The sequence below is a fragment of the Pan troglodytes genome, chromosome 13 (genome assembly GCF_028858775.2).
Source record: "Pan troglodytes isolate AG18354 chromosome 13, NHGRI_mPanTro3-v2.0_pri, whole genome shotgun sequence".
NCBI lineage: Eukaryota > Metazoa > Chordata > Mammalia > Primates > Hominidae > Pan > Pan troglodytes.
Window position 1 is genome coordinate 36,948,602 of NC_072411.2, and position 22,264 is coordinate 36,970,865.

The 22,264-nt window shown below is 39.9% G+C and overlaps 1 protein-coding gene across 6 annotated transcripts in view; it reads left to right on the forward strand.

The window, feature by feature from the left end:
- Window positions 1–3,316: 3,316 nt before the first annotated feature.
- Window positions 3,317–22,264, forward strand: part of CCNT2 (cyclin T2) — a 39,193-nt gene continuing 20,245 nt past the window's right edge. For 2 of the 6 annotated variants that reach the window (XM_525927.9, XM_009443357.5), the window contains exons 1-3: window positions 3,333–4,153; window positions 4,951–5,032; window positions 21,942–22,070. In XM_525927.9, the coding sequence (XP_525927.2) occupies window positions 3,996–4,153; window positions 4,951–5,032; window positions 21,942–22,070 (369 nt within the window). In that variant the 5' untranslated portion in view covers window positions 3,333–3,995. Of the gene's footprint in view, window positions 4,154–4,950; window positions 5,033–21,941; window positions 22,071–22,264 lie in introns of all 6 variants that reach the window. The other 4 variants (XM_009443356.5, XM_063791156.1, XR_010150076.1 and 1 more) reach the window with 3 other exon arrangements.

Consider the following 22,264-nt stretch of genomic DNA (forward strand, 5'->3'; position numbering starts at 1 on the left):
AGTGTCTTTCACAGAACGGAGGTTTTAATTTTTTTAATTTTAAGTTTTGAGATGGAGTTTCACTCTTTGTTGCCCAGGCTGGAGTGCAGTGGCACGATCTCGGCTCACTGCAACCTCCGCATCCCGGGTTCAAGCAATTCTCCTATCTCAGCCTCCTGAGTAGCTGGGATTATAGGCGCCTGCCACCATGTCCAGCTAATTTTTTTTTTTTTTTTTTTTGAGATGGAGTCTCCCTCTGTCGCCCAGGCTGGAGTGCAGTGACACGATCTTGGCTCACTGCAACCTCCACCTCCTGGGTTCAAGCGATTCTCCTACCTCAGCCTCCCCAAGTAGCTGGGACTACAGGCATGCGACACCACGCCCAGCTAACTTTTTTTGTATTTTTAGTAGAGACAAGGTTTCACCATGTTGGCCAGGCTGGTCTCCAAATCTTGACCTCAGGTGATCTGCCCGCCTCAGCCTCCCAAAGTGCTGGGATTACAGGCATGAGTCACTGCGCCTGGCCAGAGGTTTTTAATTTTAATGAAGTCCAACTTACCAGTTTTTTCTTTCATGGATTGTACTTTTGGTGTTGCATCTAAAACCTCATTGCCAAACACAAGGTCAACTATATTTTTTCCTATGTTATCTTCCAGAAGTTTTACAGTTTTGCATTTTACATTTAGGTCTGCAGCCCACTTTGAGTTAAATTTTGTGGAAGGTATAAGGTCTGCATGTAGATTTTTTTTTTTTAATGTGGCTTTCCGGTTGTTCTAGCGCCATTTGTTAAAAAGACTATTATTGCTCCATTGACTTGCCTTTGTTCCTTTGTCAAAGGTCAGTTGACCATTTATGGGTGGGCTCTCTATTCTGTTCCATTGATCTATGCGTCTATTCTTTCTCAAATACCACACCGTCTTGATTACTGTAGCTTGATGTTAGGTAATGTCAGTGCAACTTCTTTGGTATTGTGTTGGTTATTCTGGGTTTTTTGCCTTTACATAGAAGTTTTAGAATCAATTTGTCAATATATGCAAAATCACTTGCTGAAATTTTGGTTGGGATTGCACTGAATTTGTAGATCAACCTGGGAAGAATTGACATCTAAATTGATTCTTCTAATCTATGAACTCAGAATAGCTTTCTGTTATTTAATCTTTTTTTATTTTTTCCATTAGAGTTTTATTATAGTTTTCTGCATATAGATCCTGTACATATTTCAGATCCATATCTTTTTTTTTTTTTTTTGGAGATAGAATTTTGCTCTATCACCCAGGCTGGAGTGCAGTGGAGTGATCTCGGCTCACTGCAACCTCTGCCTCCTGGGTCCAAGCAATTCTCGTGCCCCAGCCTCCCAAGAAGCTGGGATTACAGGCATGCACCACCGCACCCAGCTAATTTTTGTATTTTTAGTAGAGACAAGGTTTCCCCATGTTGGCCAGGCTGGTATTGAACTCCTGGCCTCAAGCAATCTCCCACCTTGGCCTCCCAAAGTGCTGGGACTATAGGTGTGAACCACTGCGCCCTGCCTAGATCCATATCTAAGTACAGGTTGAGTATCCCTAAATCTGAGAATCAGAAACACTCCAAAACCCAAAACTTCAAGCCCCGACATGACATTCAAAGGAAATGTTCATTGGCGCATTTCAGATTTAGAATTTTTGGATTAGGATGCTCAATGGCTAAGTTTATAATTCAAATATTTCAAAACCTAAAAAAATCTGAAATCCAAAACACATCTGGTCTCAAGCATTTCAGATACGTGATACTCAACCTGTATTACTTTGGGAGACAGTACTATTGTAAATGGCATTTTTAAATTATAAATTCCAATTGTTCATGGCTGGTGTATAGGAAAACTGACTTTTGTATTCAACCTTATATCCTAAAATTTTACAGAAGAAGTTTTATTTCTTCCTTCCCAATATGTATATACTTTTAATTTACTTTTCTTGTTAGCTAGAACACCCAGTACCACGTTGAAAAGACTGGTGACAGGGGACATGCTTGCCTTGTGTCAGACTTTAGGTGGAAAGAATGTAGTTTCTCACAATAGAAACAATCTATTGTTAGCTGCAGAATTTTTGTAGATGCTCTTTATCAAGTTGAGGAAGTTCTCCTTTATTCCCAGTTTGCTGAGTTTTTATCATGAATGGATGTTGAGGATGGGCACTTCTTTTATTTGTGTGTGTGTGTGACAGGATCTCACTCTGTCACCCAGGCTGGGGTGCAACCTCACCTCTCAGGTTGAAGCGATACTCCCAAGGAGCTAGGACTACAGACGCCACCACATCCAGCTAATTTTTTAAAAAACTTTTGTAGAGGTGGGGTCTCATTATGTTGCCCAGGCTGGTCTAGAACACTCTGGCCTCCCAAAGTGCTGGGATTACAGCCGGGAAACACTGCACCTGGCCAAGGGTTTGCACTTTTAAAATGCTGCTTTAAATCAATCTATCCCAGAAATTGTAAGCAACATAAAACGTAAAGCAAGGGAAGTGAGTATGAAATAGCAACTGTTACAAAAACTGCCTACTATAATCAATATTCTTGTGCAATGCAGTATGCTGAGCGTGGGAGCCCCAAAACAATCACTTGCCTCCATGGTCTTTGGCAAATAGATATTACTTTATTTTTTATTTTTGAGACAAGGTCTTGCACTATCGCCCAAGCTGGGGTGCAGCAGCGAGATCTAGCTCACCGCAGCCTCCACCTCCTGGGCTCAAGCCATCCTCCCACTTCAGCCTCGGGAGTAGCTGGGACTACAGGCGCGCCACCAAACCTGGCTAATTTTTGTATTTTTGGTAGAGACGGGGTATCGCCATGTTGCCCTTGCCCTCGAACTCCTGACCTCAAGTGATCGGCCCACTGGACCTCCCCAAGCGCTGAGATTACAGGCGTGAGCCACCGTGCCCGGCCTCCAAATAGTTAAGACTTTAAACTTAGAAACCCTATTCACAACACAAACTCCGAGTGAAGCTCAGTGGCATTTTCTTACAGGAAGAAATACAGGAGTTAATCAACAGGTATGTGGGATGTTCCCACATCAAATCCTAAAGATAAAATTTTAACTCAGTTCCTCCTGCACTATCTGATTCTCCCCAACCTTGTCTCGCAGAAACCACAGCGCAGCCTGAAAACACGCCCCGTCTAGATTCAACACCTCATTTAGAAATTCAATTTCTCGTTGCTAGTTGGATAGCGTTTGCCAAGTAATTTGAAAAAATAAAAATAAACCAAGTGGTCTGGGATTTAAACAAGATAATGTAGGGTGAAAAAAGCACTCAGGTGCGGACAGCCATGGAGCGTGACTTCCTGTGCACTCTTTCCCCGCCAGCTCAACGCCAGAGCCGCGCGCTAGGCGGAGACTGTTGGTGGCGGAGGCCGGAGTCGCACGCCTACGAGACTGCGCGGACCCGCCCGAAAGGAAAATGGAAGTAGTGGCGTGAGGCTGCGACAGTGAAGGCTATTTTTCTCTTTTTAAAGGGCCGCTAGACCTCCCGTATAAAGGAAGCGCCCGACGGGCCTCCGAAGTACACGCCCAGGCCCCCATAGCGCAGCCGCCCGACCGCCTCTCTCCACACCGGCCAGAGTCCACCCTCTCCCACTTTCCCCTCCCCTCCCCGCCCCTTCCCTCCCCACCCCTCCCCGCCCCTTCCCTCCCCACCCCTTCCCTCCCCACCCCTTCGCCCTGCCAACCCTAGACCCGGCATGCGCTGCGCCGACCTTTTCCTTCCGAGCCGACCCCCCCCACCTTCGGCGCCTCCCAATGACAAGCGGCGCGGAGCATTGTGGTCCCGTGCGCAAGAGCGAGGCCGAGGGCAGAAAAAGAAAGCAAAAGACTAGGGCGAGTCGGTAGAGCGGGCCCCGCGCATGCGCAAGGGCGGAGGCGGTGGTGAAAAAGGGTGGTGCGTGGTCTACGGCGAGCGGAGTGGGGCGGGGTCGCGCGCCTTGGCGGGGAGTCCGCGAGCCAGGAGGGGCGGGGGGTGAATGAAGGAGCGGGCGGAGGAGGAAGTGTCATGGCGTCGGGCCGTGGAGCTTCTTCTCGCTGGTTCTTTACTCGGGAACAGCTGGAGAACACGCCGAGCCGCCGCTGCGGAGTGGAGGCGGATAAAGAGCTCTCGTGCCGCCAGCAGGCGGCCAACCTCATCCAGGAGATGGGACAGCGTCTCAATGTGTATCCTTTTCTGTTCGCCGCCGCTCACGCCCTGTTTCCCTTGCCCGGTCGCCGGGCCTGGTGCCCCGCGAACATGGCGCCGCCGGCCTCGGCCTTCGCTGGGCCTCGGCGCCGCGGTCAGGGAAGTAATGTTCCGGCTCGGGCAGTCGCGAGGGGCCAGCAGAGGAAGGGAGGAGGAGATAGGACCCCAGGAATGCGGGCCAGGAGCCTGCGTTGTGTAATCTGTTTGGGGCAGCGCGTGGTGGTGGCGGCGGGGGTTGGGAGTGTGGCTCAGGCGAAAGAGGAATTTTAGGGATTATTGCAGAAAAGGGGCGGCTCCCTGGACTTGTCCCTGACCCCGAAGGGTTTGAGAGGTAGGAGGGTTAGCGATGCTGAAAGGCCTAAGTGTTTGCCGCAGCCTTTCCCGGCTCTCGTCGCCGGCTTGATGGCGGTTCTCTTCTACCTTGGGAGCGCACTGGAGGTCTTTATGTTCTTGGCGTGGTTTTGTATGGGTGTGTGCGCGCGCGTTTCAACTGTTTCATTTTGAGTTTAGTCAGTCGTAGCCATTGATAAATAGTTCCGGGGCCTTCAGCGCTGTTAGAGTGAAAAGATCAGCAGTTCTTATTCCCATTTATTTGGCGTCAAGCCTATTCTCTTCCTGCCGCCCCACCCCCCGCGGGCATTTATTTCTTTATTTCCAGTTTGGGGTTTGGATTTGAATGGGAGGTATTGGAAAAGAACCTGGGAATTTTCCAACAAAATTGTTCTGGGAATGAGATCTTGCTTTTGTCAGATATTTCCTAAATATTACGTTCCAGCTCTCAGCTTACGATAAACACTGCGATTGTTTATATGCACAGGTTTTATATGCACCATTCTTTCACCAAATTCAACAAAAATGTAAGTACTAGTTTGTTGTCTGTTTTTACTGTCCGCAAATTTGAGGGTAAATCGATACGCAGAAAAAAAGTTGGTCATTGCGTTGTTGGATTTAGTGTTCTGAATTAACGGTAAACGTATATCACGTGATAAATATTTTGCTTCAAATGCGGGGTTTTTGTGTTTTTAAAATTTATGATGAATTAAACTGCAAGGCACTGTTAAGCTCTGCCAGGCCTTTTAAGCTAAAAAAGAAAAACATTTATTTCTTTACAGAGTTATTACATAGGTTTTCTTCATTTAAATTCTATACTTAACATTTGAATAATTTCAGTAGTGATGTACAGTGGAATTGGGCAAGCCTGGTCGTTCTGTGATACATCTTAATTATGTTGGACTCATTGTTTAAAAGACTGTCAATTGAGATTAAATTAATTATGACATTCTTTTGAAAGAGCTATTTAGTAGAAATAATTCATTTCTTCATTTGCTAACCTAGTAATTTCTTAAGATGTCAACGTTTCTGTTTATCACGTTAGCATCAGTTGTCTCCTAAAATTTTGGGTGATTCAAACGTCCACTCTTGCTTCAGATATAGTACGTCAGGAGTATGTTTATGTATTATTAGTAAAATTTACACCTGAATATTAAGGTATATAACCTGTAAACCTTGACAAATAGAGTAATGGCATTTTGTTGAAATGTTAATTTCATTTATGAAAGATACGAGTTTGGTGTATGTTGAGTAACACGCATACTGTGTTGTGTGTGTTAAAGAAAATTGCATATTGTTTAGAAATGTTTAACTCTGCTTTAATTCTATCTTTATTTGTTACTTTTTATCATAGTTATTTTTAGAATATTATTCTGAAAGGTATGTGTAGAAAAATGGACCAAAGAAGACTTTCTGCTATTTGTGGATAGTCATTAGGACTTATTTGCTAAGAAAACAATCCTAGTAAAGATCCTCACAATATTATTTTTGAAATGGAAGGAAAGGCTACATGGTTTAGATTGAGTCCTACCTTAATCTCTTCGGATCCTATTTCATTTATCAGTTTGGCATACAGGTTTATCTTGGACCACATGTATTTTAATATACATTTTGATCTCTTGAAGACTTCTTCTATTTCTTTTTTAAATCTGCATAATTCTTGCTCTGTTGCTTCTAGTTTCCTAGTTATTTCTTGTGCATAACATTTAGGTCAGTGATAGTGTTATGGAAGAGAAAGGAAGCCATTGGTGATAACATTTAGATTAAGGGAATTCAATTTTTATATAAATTGTCTCCAAAGGCAGTAGTGAACTAATGAATGTTAATATAAATTTGGCGTTCCTTACGTAACCCTGGATAATAATGGTAGAAATTACAAATCAAAATAGTTCTGACTATTCTTTATATGGCTACAGATGTCCCATTTGCCGAATCAGGCATACTTTTGTACTTCCAATAAATGATCTAGCCACAAGTCTTCACTTCTTTTATTTATTAATTTTTTTTTTATTTTTTTGAGACAGAGTCTCACTCTGTCACCCAAGCTGGAGTACAGTGGCGCTGTCACAGCTCACCACAACCTCTGCCTCCCTGGTTCAAGCTATTCACCTGCCTCAGCCTCCCGAGTAGCTGGGACTACAGGTGTGTGCCACCACTCCCGGCTAATTTTTGTATTTTTAGTAGAGAGGGGGTTTCACCATGTTGGCCAGGCCGGTCTTGAGCTCCTGACCTCAGGTGATCCGTCCGCCTCGGCCTCCCAAAGTGCTGGGATTACAGGCACGAACCACCGTGCCCGGCCATCTTCACTTCTTTGTTTTGAGCCCTCCTTATAATTTGTCTTTATGGCGTGGTTGGCGTGCTTTACAACAAATACCCTGCTTAAAGCCAGAATTCACAACTTTAGATTGTCATTTGCATTCTAGCTTTCACTATTTTACTTAAATGTTTTCCTTCAATAAAAAGGCCAAGGTATTAATTTTTTATTACCTTCTTTAATGTCTTATTGTGTATGAAGGTAAACTTCAGCATTTTTACGTAGAGTCAGTAATAATTGAAATCTGTTCATATCTGTTTTGAGAAATATTATTATACCCTTCATATCTGTTGTCTTTTTTTACCTTTGCTATTATAATATCAAAAGTGGTTTTTATATTTGTGTCAGTGCACTTGCATCAATTGCACCGCCTCACTTTTATCTTTCTTCCCCCCTGTTCTTTTAGGGCAAAGGGGGTGGTCTGAAATTGAATGTGAGTCGCTTTTAAATTTGTATTATTGCACACCAGTGGGAAATTTTTTTCTATATACTGAAATGTCATGGTAAACTTTAAAAAGCGTGAATCTTCACCAGAGTAAACTGAACACCGTTCAGCAAATTAAACCCTATGAAATAACAAGCTTAAATAAGTTAAGATGCTAGTGACAAACTATATCTAGTCTTATAGTAAATATTAATAACATCCATTAACTGTGTGAAAATATTTTTAAATGTTCAGGTGACTTAATTATATTTTCCCACATTGACATATTAAAAGTTTTAAAACCCCCAAAAGTAATGTGCTGCTGTATTAATATTTAAGAATTAAATCAGTATCAGCATGTTTTGGTGACCCAGAAATGGTCTCTTATCATTGAGTTCTTTTGTCAGTTACTCAGAGTTGAATAGCTGTCAGCAGTAAATGACTTTTATATGTAGCCTAATTAGATAAATCTACACTTTGTTCACTAGATGCAATGAGGTTCATGTAATTGGAATTAATAAAGAATGGCCTTGCTGGATCAAGCTCAAAAATAAATTTAGTAAAGTGTAAAAGCCCTGGAGCCAAAAGTGATGCCAAGGTATATACTGAGGGAAAGCACCCACCCCGCAAGTCACACTTAAGTAGATATTGACCCAGCTTCTCTTACAAACTCCTAATTTGGTCTTTTGTGATGCATTTTTTTCTTATACCAGTTCCAGGTCTCTTAAGATTAGGTTGTAAAGAGCACACCCTTTTCTAAGTATTTTTGTTGGTCATGGTCTGTTCTCATAGCACATCTCCAATTTATTTGATCTTTTCCATCTTCTCTTAGTTCCATTGCCTCTTTCTTGAGCTCTAGCAATCAGAACTCCATGTATAATATGCAAGATTTAAAGCTATTGTAGGGCCTGGCATGGTAGCTAATGCCTGTAATCCTGGCACTTTGGGATGCTGAAGTGGGCGGATCCCTTGAGGTCAGGAGTTCAAGACCAGCCTGGCCAATATGATGAAACCCCATCTCTACTAAAAATATAAAAATTAGCTGGGTGTGGTGACACGTGCCTGTAATCCCAGCTACTGGGGAGGCTAAGGCAGGAGAATCACTTGAACCTGAGAGGTGGAGGTTGCAGTGAGCCGAGATCACATCACTGCACTCCAACCTGGGCAACAGAGTGAGACTCTGTCTCAAAAAACAATAATAATAATAATAAAAATAAATAAATTTTGCTTTTTCTCCTGTTCATTTCAATTCATTGTTATACTCTGGTCATGTTTTACAGGAGTCAAATCAGCATGTGTTTCATTGTGAAGTCTAAGCAGGTGTTTATAGCTTACTTCTCTTTCTGCCTTTTAGTTTAATAAAGCAATAATTAATCCAACAATAATCTTATGCCCAAGATCCATTAGCATTACTTGGAAATACTGCAGTGCTGTCCAGTAGAACTTTCTGCATAGCGCAAGTTTTGTGTATCTGTGCTCTTCAATGTAGTAGGTACTAACCTGTAAATTTGAGACGATTAGCCTAGATGATTTTTAAATTCCTTTTAAACTATAAATTACCTGGTTGAAATTTTATTAAGATCTCACTATGCCAGGCACTTTATATTTGTCTTGTTTTCTCAGGTAAAGTATTCTCCTAAGGAAGCAGACACAGTTACCAAGTGACTTGTCTGAAATTAAAACTATTACGTGGCTGGGATTTGAACCCAAGTCCTTTGCTTAATCCCAAACTGTAGTTCTCACTTTTTCCTGTTCTAGTATATTTCAGAAGTAGAGCACAGTAGCAATTTATGCCAGTGATTTGTAAGATTTATAAAGTAAACAATGAAAAAACCTCAGATTTTTATTTGCCTGCCTCATTGCACTAAATCCAATGAGGTCCTCTTTATAAGTCCCAAATTCCTCTTTTTCAACTATACATCAGTGTTAGCATTTATGCATTGTGTATCACTGTTTTTCCTTAGGGTGCTTTCTCTTTGCTTTCATGTGACTGTGCTCTGTCAGGTTTTAAGACTCAGCTGAAGTTGCTACTCTTTCATAAAGCATTCCCCAGATAACTCTCTTTTCCATTTGTGAATTTATCTCTCTGATCTTACGTTTGAATCTTATTCACATCCAGTTGTATTCCATCTATTTGGGAGTTTATAGTGCTGTAGTGTAACTGTACATATATGAGATGAGTGTTTTCTTTTTAATTGTAAAATATATAAAACCACCAAACAAATGTATAGTAGATTATTATAAAACAACCTTGTAATCACCAACCAAGTCAAGAAATAGAACTTTGCCAACTACCCCGGAATGTCTCCATGAGCTCAACTCAGTGTCGATCCCCTCCCTCCAAAAGTAACCAGTATTCTTTTTTATTTTTTTGAGATAGGAGTCTGGTCTTGTCACCCAGGCTGGAGTGCAGTGGTGCAATCTCGGCTCACTGCAACCTCCGCCTCCTGAGTTCAAGTGAATCTCCTGCCTTAGCCTCCTGGGTAGCTGGGATTACAGGCATGCACCACCATGCCCGGCTAATTTTTGTATTTTTAGTAGAGACGGGTTTTCACCATGTTGGTCAGGCTGGTCTCAAACTCCTGACCTTGTGATTCCCCCCACCTCGACCTCCCAAAGTGCTGGGATTACAGGCGTTAGCCACCTCGCCCGGCCCCAGTATTCTTACTCTAATCACTTTCTTTATAGTTTTAGCACCCAACTCTCCATTCCCAAATACCATAGACCTTGCTCATTATTAAAAATTTGGTAAGTCTTTGAAGTCTCTCAGTATGCATGTTTCCCCTCCATCTTTTTATGTCACCTAAGTTGTAGCTGTTGAAGGACCTTAGAGTGTGTGACCTGTAGAGTTTCCAACTGTCTGAATTTTGCTGATTGTATACTCATGGTGCAGTTTGCTGTGTTCCTTTTTTCTTGCATTCCTGGAAAAATTGATGATTAGATCCAGAAACTTAATCAGACTCCTGTTAGATCCCTTAGGCAAGGCTATAGATGGTGTTAATGTTCTTTGGTCAGAAGGTCTAAAGTCTGGTTGTCTCTCTTTGTAGTGTTAGTGGCTGCTGATATTCAATGCCTGGGTCCTTTCATTCATTGGTGATACTCTAATTCTGTCATTTCTTTCTTACAAATTGGTATTTTTGTATTGGAATTCTTGATTCATCTCCTATATGGACACCCAGTGGTACGTATCATATAGGATAATTACTGGATTTTTGCCCTTTTTGTGATATAATTCACATACTGTACATTTCACCCATTGAAAGTATGATTCCGTGGGGTTTGTGGGTTTTTTAAAGAATATTCACAGAGGTGTGCATCAATTTTTAGAAGTCTTCACTACACCAAAAAGAAACCCCCAACCCACAGTCATTTCTCCCTATTCTTCCCCCAGCCTATTAATAGACATTTCATTAATGGAATCCTACAGTATGTTGTCCTTTGTGACTGACTTCTTTCACTTACCGTGTTTTCAAGGCTCATCTATGTTGTTGTATTTATCAGTAGGTTGTTTACTTTTCTTGCTGTACTACCCATTATTCCACTGTATGGCTAGACCACATTATATATATGTTCATCAGTTGGTGGGCATTTGGATTGTTAGCCACTTTTTGGCTAATATGAATAGTGCTGTTAAGAACATTTGTGTACAAGTTTTTGTGTAGACTTGTGTTTTTGGTTTCTCTTGGGCTTATACCCAGGAGTAGAATTGCTGGATCATATGGTAACTCTAGATTCCAATAATATTGGAAACTTGGATAGCTGCCTTTTTTTTTTTTTTTTTTTTTTTTTTTTGAGACTAGGTCTCCCTCTGACACCCGGGCTGGAGTGCAGTGGCACAATCATGGCTCACTGCAGCCTCAACCTCCTGGGTTCAAGTGATTCCCCCACCTTAGCCTCCCAAGTAGCTGGAATTACAGGCACGTGCCACCACACAGTTAATTTTTTTAATTTTTTATAGAGACAGGGGTCTCACCGTGTTGTCCAGGCCATTCTTAAACCCCTGGACTCAAGCAGTCCTCCTGCCTCAGCCTCCCAACACTCAGCCTAAAGCAGCTCTTTCCAGTGTGATTTGTCACTTTAAGCACCACTCTTCTAGTCTTTTCTTACAGTCTTTGTGTGAACTGAATACTCTTCGGTTACTCATTTTTGTGAGATATTAGCTTTCCTGAACTTCAAAAAGGTGATGTACCTTCGAGTGCTTTAATAATTTCACAGAGCTCCCTTTTCTGTTATTTTGTATAATGTTCAGAAGTGTAGCAGCTTACTTTCTGGGAGTTTCTGGCCCTCTTCCCCTCCACATTTTTAGTTTCTCTTTTCCCTTCTTCCTATCTTGCTGATTGTGCTTTTCCTCCCAATGGTTTCTCTTCAAACTGGAGTCTTGGAAGAGAACCTTGGAAGATCAATTTCAAAAGTTTGTAGAAGTTAGCTTCAGTCTTTTAATCCTTACTGTAGGTCTCTTGCATCCATCTACTTATTGGACTGGCAAAACTCCCAGTGCTAGCTGCTCTTCTCACATTGGCCTGCCATGATTTCCAGTGAATGTCTTTTGGCTCTTTGAGGTTCTTCTTATATCAAGTCCAGCACATGCCCCATTCCTTTGCATCTTGTTGCACTGTGCTGTGTATGTTGACATAGTAGCCTGTTTTTTCCTCATTCATATGTGTTAGGAATTCCCTAGGAATGGCTTGTCATGTGATTTGGTTGTAGCTATCCATGGGGTTTTGGTTTTGCTATCTTGTTGCTCTGTTTTTCTGTGGGGATTTAAGTATCCCCTCTGCAGCCGTCAACTCAGAATTCTTCAGGTAAATCACTAAAAGTTTACCTTCATTCAGAAGATGATACACTCATTTCCAGTGGGACCACAATAGGCTGTCATTTAAATGTACTTATAAATACTTCTGGAAAGATGAAGTTGATTTTTTAAAAAGAATAAATCACTTGAAGTTTCTGTTAAATAAGGAAGCTGTGGGAGAGTTCATTTATTAATAGGCATTACAAAGAATATATGATATTCTTGATTGATTTTCTCAAATTAATTCTGAAAGCTACTCTAGAACTTCCCCAGAAAGCTTTAAATGTTATTTTGAAACATGCTGCTCTTATCTGCCTAATTACAGGGATACTGACTTCAGTGACTCTGTATTATTATAGAAGTCTTATGAAGTATTCCTGAAGCGGCTTAAAATTTTTTTTTGCAAAATTAAATGATTGTGAAATAACTCATACCTTTTCTCTGCACACACAGATACATGTATATTTTAGCCTTGGTAATTTATATGCTTCTCTGTGGTCCTAGCTCATCCTTTTTGTTGAGTCATCGCATGGCAGGAGTGGAAGAGAGTGAACCCAGTCCTGCAAGATCCAAGGCGCTTTCAAACCATAACAAAATCTAAACTTAGGTGTATAGAGTAGAATAGGTTAATATATTAACAAATGTGCATTGAGTGTTTGCATTGGCCAAGGCATACAAATGTCTCAGTATAAAATCAGACAGATTTTATATAGTTTATAAACTGATTTTCAAGGCCATTGCAGAACAGGAGTTTTGTTTTTAGTATTAATAGCTAAAATTGGTTAAGGTAATTTTTTAAGTGAAAATCCAATTAGATAACTGCATTTTATTATAAACATACATATACATTCTAGGGAGTACATATTTACACATGTTCTAGGGATTAGGGGAAATGATGGAATCTCCTTACCACTCTACATTTTCTGGTGTTAACCTAATATTTTACCCTTAAATAAGCTAAGGCTCTGATTGTTAGTGACATATTACATACTCTTTATATGGCTATATATAAGGAAATACATGTAACGTGTATTTTTCTCTAAATTATTTGGAGCTGATACAGAAAAGAAATGGATGAGAACTGTAGAAGTTCACCTATTTGTTGTTAAAAGTTAAAAGTGAAGTTAAGGCTTGTGCTTAGTGACAATATGCAGTTCAAGCAATTCTCCTGCCTCAGCCTCTCAAGTAGCTGGGATTATAGGCATGTGCCACCACACCTGGCTAATTTTAGTAGAGACGGGGTTTCACCATATTGGTGAGGCTAGTCTCGAACTCCTGACCTCAGGTAATCCACCTGCCTTGGCCTCCCACAGTGCTGGGATTACAGCATGAGCCACCATGCCCGGCCTCACATTGTATTTCTTTTTTTTTTTTTTTTTTTTTTTCTGAGACGGAGTTTCACTCTTGTTGCCCAGGCTGGAGTGCAATGGCGCGATCTCGGCTCACCACCGCCTCTGCCTCCCAGGTTCAAGCAATTCTCCTGCCTCAGCCTCCCAAGTAGCTGGGATTACAGGCATGCGCCAACACTCCCGGCTAATTTTGTATTTTTAGTAGAGCCAGGTTTTCTCCATGTTGGTCAGGCTGGTCTAGAACTCCCGACCTCAGGTGATCCGCCCGCCTCAGCCTCCCAAAGTACTGGGATTACAGGCATGAGCCACCGTGCCCAGCCTATATTTCTATTTGACAGTGACGGTGTGGGCTATAGTCATTTGTATCCACCAGCAAATAGAATTACTATTGGCCATTCACACTATAGTAATTCCTTCCAAAGGCAAATGTGCACTTTCACACTAATCTTAAACTGAGGGTTCATTTAGAAGTTGAAAAAAAAAAAATGGGAAAGATGTTTCTTCTGTGGCCAAACATCGGAAGATAATGAAACTTTATATAGTTCCATGCTTAAAAAGAAATACCTGAGAGGGCAGGAAGAGAAAATTCTGAGGGTTTGGGGGTAATCTTTAAATGATGCAAGGATTCAGAGAGGATACCAGGTATTTCCACACCCCCACCCCAAGGTAGATATTTCAGTTACTTTGTGTTGCTATAGCTCCATGATTGGGGTTTTGAATGCCTAGTGTGAGTAACTGTTTGAGTTGATATGGTTCACTTTATGTAGACTTAAATATCTGTTAAAATTATTTTTGTTACCCAAACAAATTAATAATTTTATGAAACAATTGCTTTTTAAAAAATAATATAATTGCATAATGTAAATGCCAAAAAGTTATTTGCTGTTTAAGAAATTGATATTCTCAAAACAAAACCTGATTCTACTTTTAAATTAACAAATGTGTGATAAAGTTACACATGGTTAAGATGCATATTGTTTATTAGTATTTGTTACGTTATGATTAGGCTTTCGGTTTCCTTGAAATTTCTTTTGTTAGTGCATGCACACTACATCTATGGAGATCTGGCCAGGCATGGTGGCTCACACCTGTAATCCCAGCACTTTGGGAGACAGAGGTGGGAGGATTGAACCCAGGAGTTCAAGACCAGCCTGGGCAACTTGGCGAGACCCTGTCTCTACAAAAATTAATTTTAAAAAAATTAGCCCGGCATCTTGGTGTGCGCCTGTAGTCCCAGCTACTTGGGAGGCTGAGGCAGGAAAATCGCTTGAGCCCAGGAGGTTGAGGCTGCAGTGAGCCAAGTTCACGCCACTGCACTCCAGCCTAGGTGACAGAGCAAGACCCTGTCTCAAAAACAGAGAGAGAGAGAGAGAGAGAGAAAACTAATAAATAGATGCCTTTTTTTTTTTTTTTTTGAGACGGAAGCTTGCTGTGTTACCCAGGCTGGAGTGCAGTGGTGCAATCTCAGCTCGCTCCAGCCTCCACCTCCTGGGTTCAAGTGATTCTCCTGCCTCAGCCTCCCTGAGTAGCTGGGATTACAGGCATGCACCACCATGCCTGGCTAATTTTTGTATTTTTAGTAATGACAGGGTTTTGCCATGTTGGCCAGGCTGGTCTCGAACTCCTGACTTCAAGTGATCCGCCTGGCTTGGCCTCCCAAAGTGCTGGGATTACAGGCATGAGCCACCCCGCCTGGCCTAAATAGATGTCTTTAATGTTAGCTCCTTAAAAAAAGAGAGAGAGAGAGAGAGATACAATTCATATACCGTAAAATCCACCTATTTAGAATGCATAATTCAGTGGCTCACACGGAGTTGTACAACTATCACCACAATCTAAGTTTAGAATATTTTTATCACCCCAAAAAGAAACCTGGTTGCTGTTAGCAGCAGTTCACCAGTCCCACTCCCCTTCCCAAACCTGGGCAACCCCTAAATTATTTTCTGTCTCCATAGATTTGCCCATTCTGGACATTTCATATAAATGGAATCATGTATATATGGTCTTTCACGAAGCATGTTTTCAAGGTCCGTTCATGGTGTAGAATGTGTTAGTACTTCATTCCTTTTTACTGCAGAGTAATTAATATTCTATTCGTCATGTGGCTGTACCTCTTTTTATTTATCCATTTATCAGCTGATGGACATTTGGGTTGATTACACTTAACAGCCATTCCACTGGCTATTATGAATAATGCTGCTATGAACATTCATGTACAAGTTTTTATGTGAACGTATGTTTTCATTTCTTACGGGTGAGAGTTACATGAGAGTGGAATTGCTGGATTGGTGTGGTAACTTTAGACTCCAATAATCTTTTTGGATAGCTTTTAAAAAACATTTTGAGGAACTGCCGAACTGTTTTCCAAAGTAGCCATACCATTTTGTGTTCTCAAAATGTGTGAGGGTTCCAATATCATCACATTTCTCGTCTTTTTTTTTTATCGTAGCCATCCTAACAGTGTGAAATGATATCCCCTATTCTATGCATTGTCATTTTTATGTTCTTGGTGGTATTTGCAGCACAAGCATCCAGTTTATTAATATTTTTCTTCTGTAACTTGTGTTCTTGATAGCATATCTAAGAAACCTTTACCTAAACTAGAGTCATAAAGATTTATTTGTCTTTTCTTCCAAGAGTTTTATAGATTTAGCTCTTACATTTAGGTCTGTGATTCCTTTAGAGTTAGTTTTTATGTATGATGTAAATAAGGATTTGAATTTTATTTTTTTATTTTTTATTTTTTTGAGACATCTCGCTCTGTCCCTCAGGCTGGAGTGCAGTGGCGCCATCTGGGCTCACTGCGTGCTCCACCTCCCAAGTTCACGCCATTCTCCTGTCTCAGCCTCCCAAGTAGCTGGGACTACAGGTGCCTGCCGCCACGCCAGGCTGATTTTTTGTATTTTTAGTAGAGACAAGGTTTCACCGTGTTAGCCAGGATGGTCTCGATCTCCTGACCTCGTGATTTGCCTGCCTTGGCCTCCCAAAGTGCTAGGATTACAGGCATAAGCCACCATGCCCGGATCTTTTTTTTTATTTTTATTTTATTTTATTTTATTTTTGGTATTTGAATATACAGTTGTCCCAGCACCATTTGCTGAAAAGAATTCTTTCTCCCACTGAATTTTCTTGGGATTGTTAGTGAAAATCAATGGATCATAAATGTAAGCATTTATTTCTGGACTCTGGATTCTATTCCATCCCCTTATGCGGACCACATAGTCTTGATTACTGTAGCTTTGTAATAACTTTTGAATTTAGGAAATATGAGTCTTCCAACTTTGTGCTTTTTCAAGATTGTTTTGGCTATTCTTAGTCCCTTGTATTTCCATGTGAATTTTAGGATCAAGCTCATCAGTTTCTACAAAAGAAGCTGGGATTTTTATAGGGATTACATTGAATCTGTAGATAAATTTGGGGAGTACTGCCATCTTCATGATAATCTGTTCGAAGGAAAGTGGCCTTTTGTAACATTTATGTAGTATATTTGAATTCCTGTGCAATGTTAATGTTCTTGTTTCACAATACAAGTCATTTTTTGTCCTTTTGGTTTTTTAAGAGAAGGGATCTCACTCTGTTGCTCAGGCTAGCCTCAAACCCATGGACTCAAGCAGTCCTCCCACCTCAGCCTCCCAGGTAGCTGGGACTTAGAGTGGTATTTTTTAGTATTTATTGTAGGCTGTTAGGAGCTGTGTCTATATAAGAGAGAGTAGATAGAGCCTTAACTATGAAATACTAAGTATACTTTATAAGTTGGTTTTTTTCATTTTTTCTTTTGTTTTTTTGAGACAGTCTCACTTTGTCACCCAGCCTGGAGTGCAGTGGTGCTCGCTGCAACCTCCGCCTCCCAGGTTCAAGCGATTCCCCTGCCTCAGCCTCCCAAGTGGCTAGGATTACAGGTGTGTGCCACCATACCTGGCTAATTTTTTTGTATTTTAGTAGAGACGGGGTTTCACCGTGTTAATCTTGAACTCCTGACCTGTTGGTCTCAAACTCCTGACCTCAGGTGATCCGCCCGTCTTGGCGTCCTGAAGTGCTGGGATTACAGGCATGAGCCACCACGCTCGGCTGATATTTTTTCTTTTTTAGAAACATTCATAATGCTCAGGTACTCCCCACTAAATAATTTTTTAAATGCCGGTTATGTTAACCATTTTCAGTATATTGTTTAAGTATAATGTAGTTACTCTATGGAAATCAAGCCTTATTCTCTTAATCAGTACTGCTTTTCAGCAATATTGAATACTGATATTTTGGGGCCATTATTAACCCAGCTTTCTTTTAAATGTAATTAGGTATCTTAACATCCAGCTTGAAGATTTTTTTTAATTTTTTAATATAAATTTTCTTTCATGTCAGTCTTTCACTCACATAATCATTTGAGTAAGAAAACTAAAATGCCACACTGGGTTAATAACATTTTCTGCAATTCCTTAGTGCTGGTGTTTCTAGTGCAGCAAAATTAAGGATTTAAACCACTTTTTAACAATGTGCTGGAATTTTGGTTTGATAGGCTCACACTTGGCAAATGCCAATTAACAAATGGGCATTTTGACTTATTCCACTTCCTTTGTCAGCTTGTTACCTCTCTTGTCTTTCCTCTACTTTCCTTTTCTTATTCTAAGACCTTCTTTCTGTAAGCCTGTAGTAAGGTTATACAACTATCCCTTCTCCTGAACTATAGCCTTAGCAAGAAAGTTCCAATTTCTGAGCTGTAATAGTCTGACTAGAGCTTGGTGAATATTTATTAATGAAGTCCGTTTCAAGGCACTGAAAATAGTTATCCTAGTGTTAGTCAGGGATTGGATAGGGGGGTGTTTAGGGCAATGGGAGAAATGGCATCACTAGCCTATAGAACCTAAAGATGAAACCCAAGAACAGGTTAGAATGAACCTGTTGGTAATAGTAAGTGAAAAGCAAACTTGGAATCCTTTTCTTTGCTTCTGTTGGGGTTTTCCTGGATTGGGAGATTTAATGTTGAAGAGTAATCAGATAGCTTTGGCTAGTTCTTAAATACAAATACACCCACAAAGTGTTTGCACAGGATTAATTATTAATATTAAGAGAATAAGGACTAGAATGATTGATTGAAACTGAATACAGCCATCTTGGGTGACTTAGAAATTACCCAGACTTTTTGTTAACTCAGCCTGACCTTGCCTCCGCTATCAAGGTTGAAGCCAGCAGTGGAGAGTGAAGAGTATCAGCAGTAAGGGTATCAGGAGCAGAGAGGGGAGACAGCAGCCAGGTGTGGGCAGGAGGAGAAAAAATGGAGAAGGAAGGGAGTCAGATCAAGAAGTAGGAATGGAAACAAAAAGGAATAAAAAAGAGAAGGAGTGAAAGGAATATGGATGTAAATCACTGAAGTAATGTCAAATATCATAAATTCAGTGTTGGGATATGCTTGCTTAGACTGCAGCAGGACCCTCCAAGAATTAAGTTTACCTGTGAAAGGAAGAAGGTGAGCAAGAGAGAAGGGAATTTAAAAAATACACTTGTTAAATTGTTTTTTAAATTTAAAATCAACATTAACATGCACAATTTAAAAAATTTTTCAACATAATAATATTTGAGTCATATTACTAGGGAGCACTATTCTAAGTCCTGTGTATATTGGTTCATTTAATCCTCACACAACTTTACAAGCAGGTACTATTAATATTTCTCCCATTTTACAGATGCAGAAACTGAGCCACAAAGAGAATAAGTAAATTGTCTAGGCTAGTCAGATCACAGAGCCAAGATTCCACTTGAGGCAGCATGGCTATAGCTGGCTCTGTCATCTCTACCTCCCCGTCTCCATGATTTGTATGATATATTTCTATAGATATTTGTCTCGTTTTGAGAATGTTACATTTCCTTGAAATAGTTATATATCTGCTAGAGTAACAAACTCATGACACTATTCAGAGTTCAAACAATTCTAAACACTATTCGCATCAACTTCCTTTTACTTTTTTCCCTTTAATTTGAGAACGTTTATTAAACTAGGTCCAAAATACAAAAATAAATAGTGCATGGTCCCTGTCCTCAGTGAACTGAATCTCAGTTTGTAATTGTTTGATTACTTGAACCAAACCAGCTGTACTCCTCCAATACTAGTGTGAATTATTTGGCTTGAACCAAGCTTGCATGTGCCAGTGAATGTTTGTTGGCTTCAAAAGTATGCTCACCTTTAAAAGCTATGGACCAACTAGTAATATTTCTGTTACCCAAAACATTTGGAATTCTTTTAAGCCTCACAACAAAATCACCTTCCATACAAAAAGCAGTAGTACCTAGTTTGATCACCTTCCTTAATCATCCTTGAAATTAAAGCCTCACATGGATACTCACAAAATATTTATCTAAAAAGGTGTTTTGTTTTGTTTTTACAGCCTTGATGGAGGGAAATATTTGCAGGTTATAGAGAAGGAAATGTGAATGGAATTAGTGGATTTCACCAGGAACTTTGGAAGAGTGTTGGGAATTAGTGTTTAGCTGGAAAGTATTTTCTTGATCAGTGTCTTTCAGGCAAGTAAGAGAAATTCTGGATCATCTGACAGGAAGGAAGTTTAAGTACTAAATTCAGTCTAATTTGACTTTTGACCTGAGCCTCTATTGCTTCACTCTGACAAATAGTTTTAGCATTTGAAGGCTTGATTAACCATTCCCCTGTTAGACATGAATAATGACAATAAATGAGAGATTGTGGGAAACTGAGAGTGTCTTCATTTTCTTGAATGTCTTATGTGGGCATCAGCTCTCAGATTTTTATAGTGGCATTTGGAATACTTTGAATTTAATATTAGTGCCACTATATATTATAAATATTCATTCAACAAATTGAACAACAGCCACATAGTGCTAAATCCTAGGAACACAAATAAAGAACTCTGTTCTGTGTTCAAGCTACTTCCAGACTAAATTACTCTTTTGAGCATTCTCAATTTTTCTAATCCTTTCCTTGTTGTAATTTTAAAAGGAAGAAATAAGTTGAAAGTGCAAATTAAAATTATTCACTCATTTTAAGGTAACATTATTTCTAGTTCTTGGGAGCCAAACTCTATTTTACATCTGTTATAAAGATTTACCAGAAGGAAAACTTCTTAAAGTCATTTTTACTTCCTTTACACATCTGCAAATGCAGTTGGACTAGAAAGGTCCTTTTCAGATCCTAATTCCAGTGATTAAGTTTCATATTACATTTTTAAAAATCTCATACCGAAAGGATCCACTGTCCCTCTGTCAGAAATTTTCTTCACCTCTAGTTTGGCATTGTTTCTGTACGGTAATTGTTGACGCCCCCCGCAAGACATAGTGAGGCTCAAATGTTCATCTCTTGAAAAATGGGTACTCAAATCTTGACATTTAGAAATTGTCTTCCCATGGGAAATTTCTTGAATGTAATCTTAAAACATTATTTGAGTTTATTTTATGCCTATTTTCTAAGTCCGCAGTTACTTGATTTATTATTAACTTTTGGGGTACATATTCAAACTTCATGTTTCTCTGTCTTAGTATCTTTGTAGTGCTTGTGTTCTTATATTTCTGTCCCAAGGACCTAATTTACTAAGCTAAAAAAAAAAATTGCTAATTTATGGATCTCTGATTGGCAAAGTTTCTACTATATTGGTTTATATTACATGCTTATACCCTGGTGGTGTAGCTGCTTTCATTATTGCTATAGTTAAGTAATAGAGATAATTAAGTAACAGTTTTATGTTCAGAATCCTCCTTATTTTGCCCTCTAGGTGGTTTTTCTGTTCCTTCAACAAGATAGTGAAGGTATCTTCACTATCTTGTGTGGTAGTTATAGCCACACAATGAATCATTGCTTGATTTTTTAAAAGAGTATTAGAAAATGGTGACTCTGCCTAGAAAAGGAGTATAGTGGGTATACTTGATCTGCTTTTCATCTTTTTTTTTTTTTTTCAGGTATAGCATCATTTTTTTGCTTATTTTCTTCTTTGCCTCCACAATGTGCAAATTAATATTATTTAAACTTTCTCTTTAGCATTTTTAGTATGTTCAGTCAACTCCCCTTTGTTCTATGTGCAAAACGAGTAAAACAGATTTATAGATTAGTTCTATTTAATGAATAACTTTATTAAAACTATTACATCAATCTTGTCATAGCCCAACTCACAGTTCATACTATTAATATTGCATTCCTTCCTTGCACACCCCCCCCCCTTAAAAAATAGAAGGTTTGGGCTGGGTACAGTGGCTTATGCCTGTAATCCCAGCACTTTGGGAGGCCGAGGCAGATGGATCACCTGAGCTCAAGAGTTCAAGACCAGCCTGGCCAACATGGTGAAACCCTGTCTTTACTAAAAATACAAAAATTAGCCAGTGTGGTGGTGCATGCCTGTAATCCCACCTTCTCAGGGAGGCTGAGGCAGGAGAATCGCTTGAACCTGGGAGGTGGAGCTTTCAGTGAGCCGAGATCACACCACTGCACTCCAGCCTGGGCAACAGGAGCGAAACTCCTCCTCAAAAAAAAACAGAAAAGAAAATAGAGGGTTTTTTGAAATGTATTTGTTTTTAAATGACCAGAGTTTTATCTTTTCTGCAGATAATATCGTCTACTGCATTATTTTTGGCTGCAAAAGTGGAAGAACAGGCTCGAAAACTTGAACATGTTATCAAAGTAGCACATGCTTGTCTTCATCCTCTAGAGCCACTGCTGGATACTAAATGTGATGTATGTAAATACTGGGTTTTTTATTTTTCTTTGTAAATTTGAAACTTTTTCATAATGTAGGCCTAAATACACAGTTCAATTAGTGGTGCCTTCCAAATGCTGCTTGTTTTATTACCTCTTAGGAATGCAATGCCAGGAAGCAGTCTGGCAGAAAAACATATAATGTATATTCATGAATTTGGATGTCATTCTGA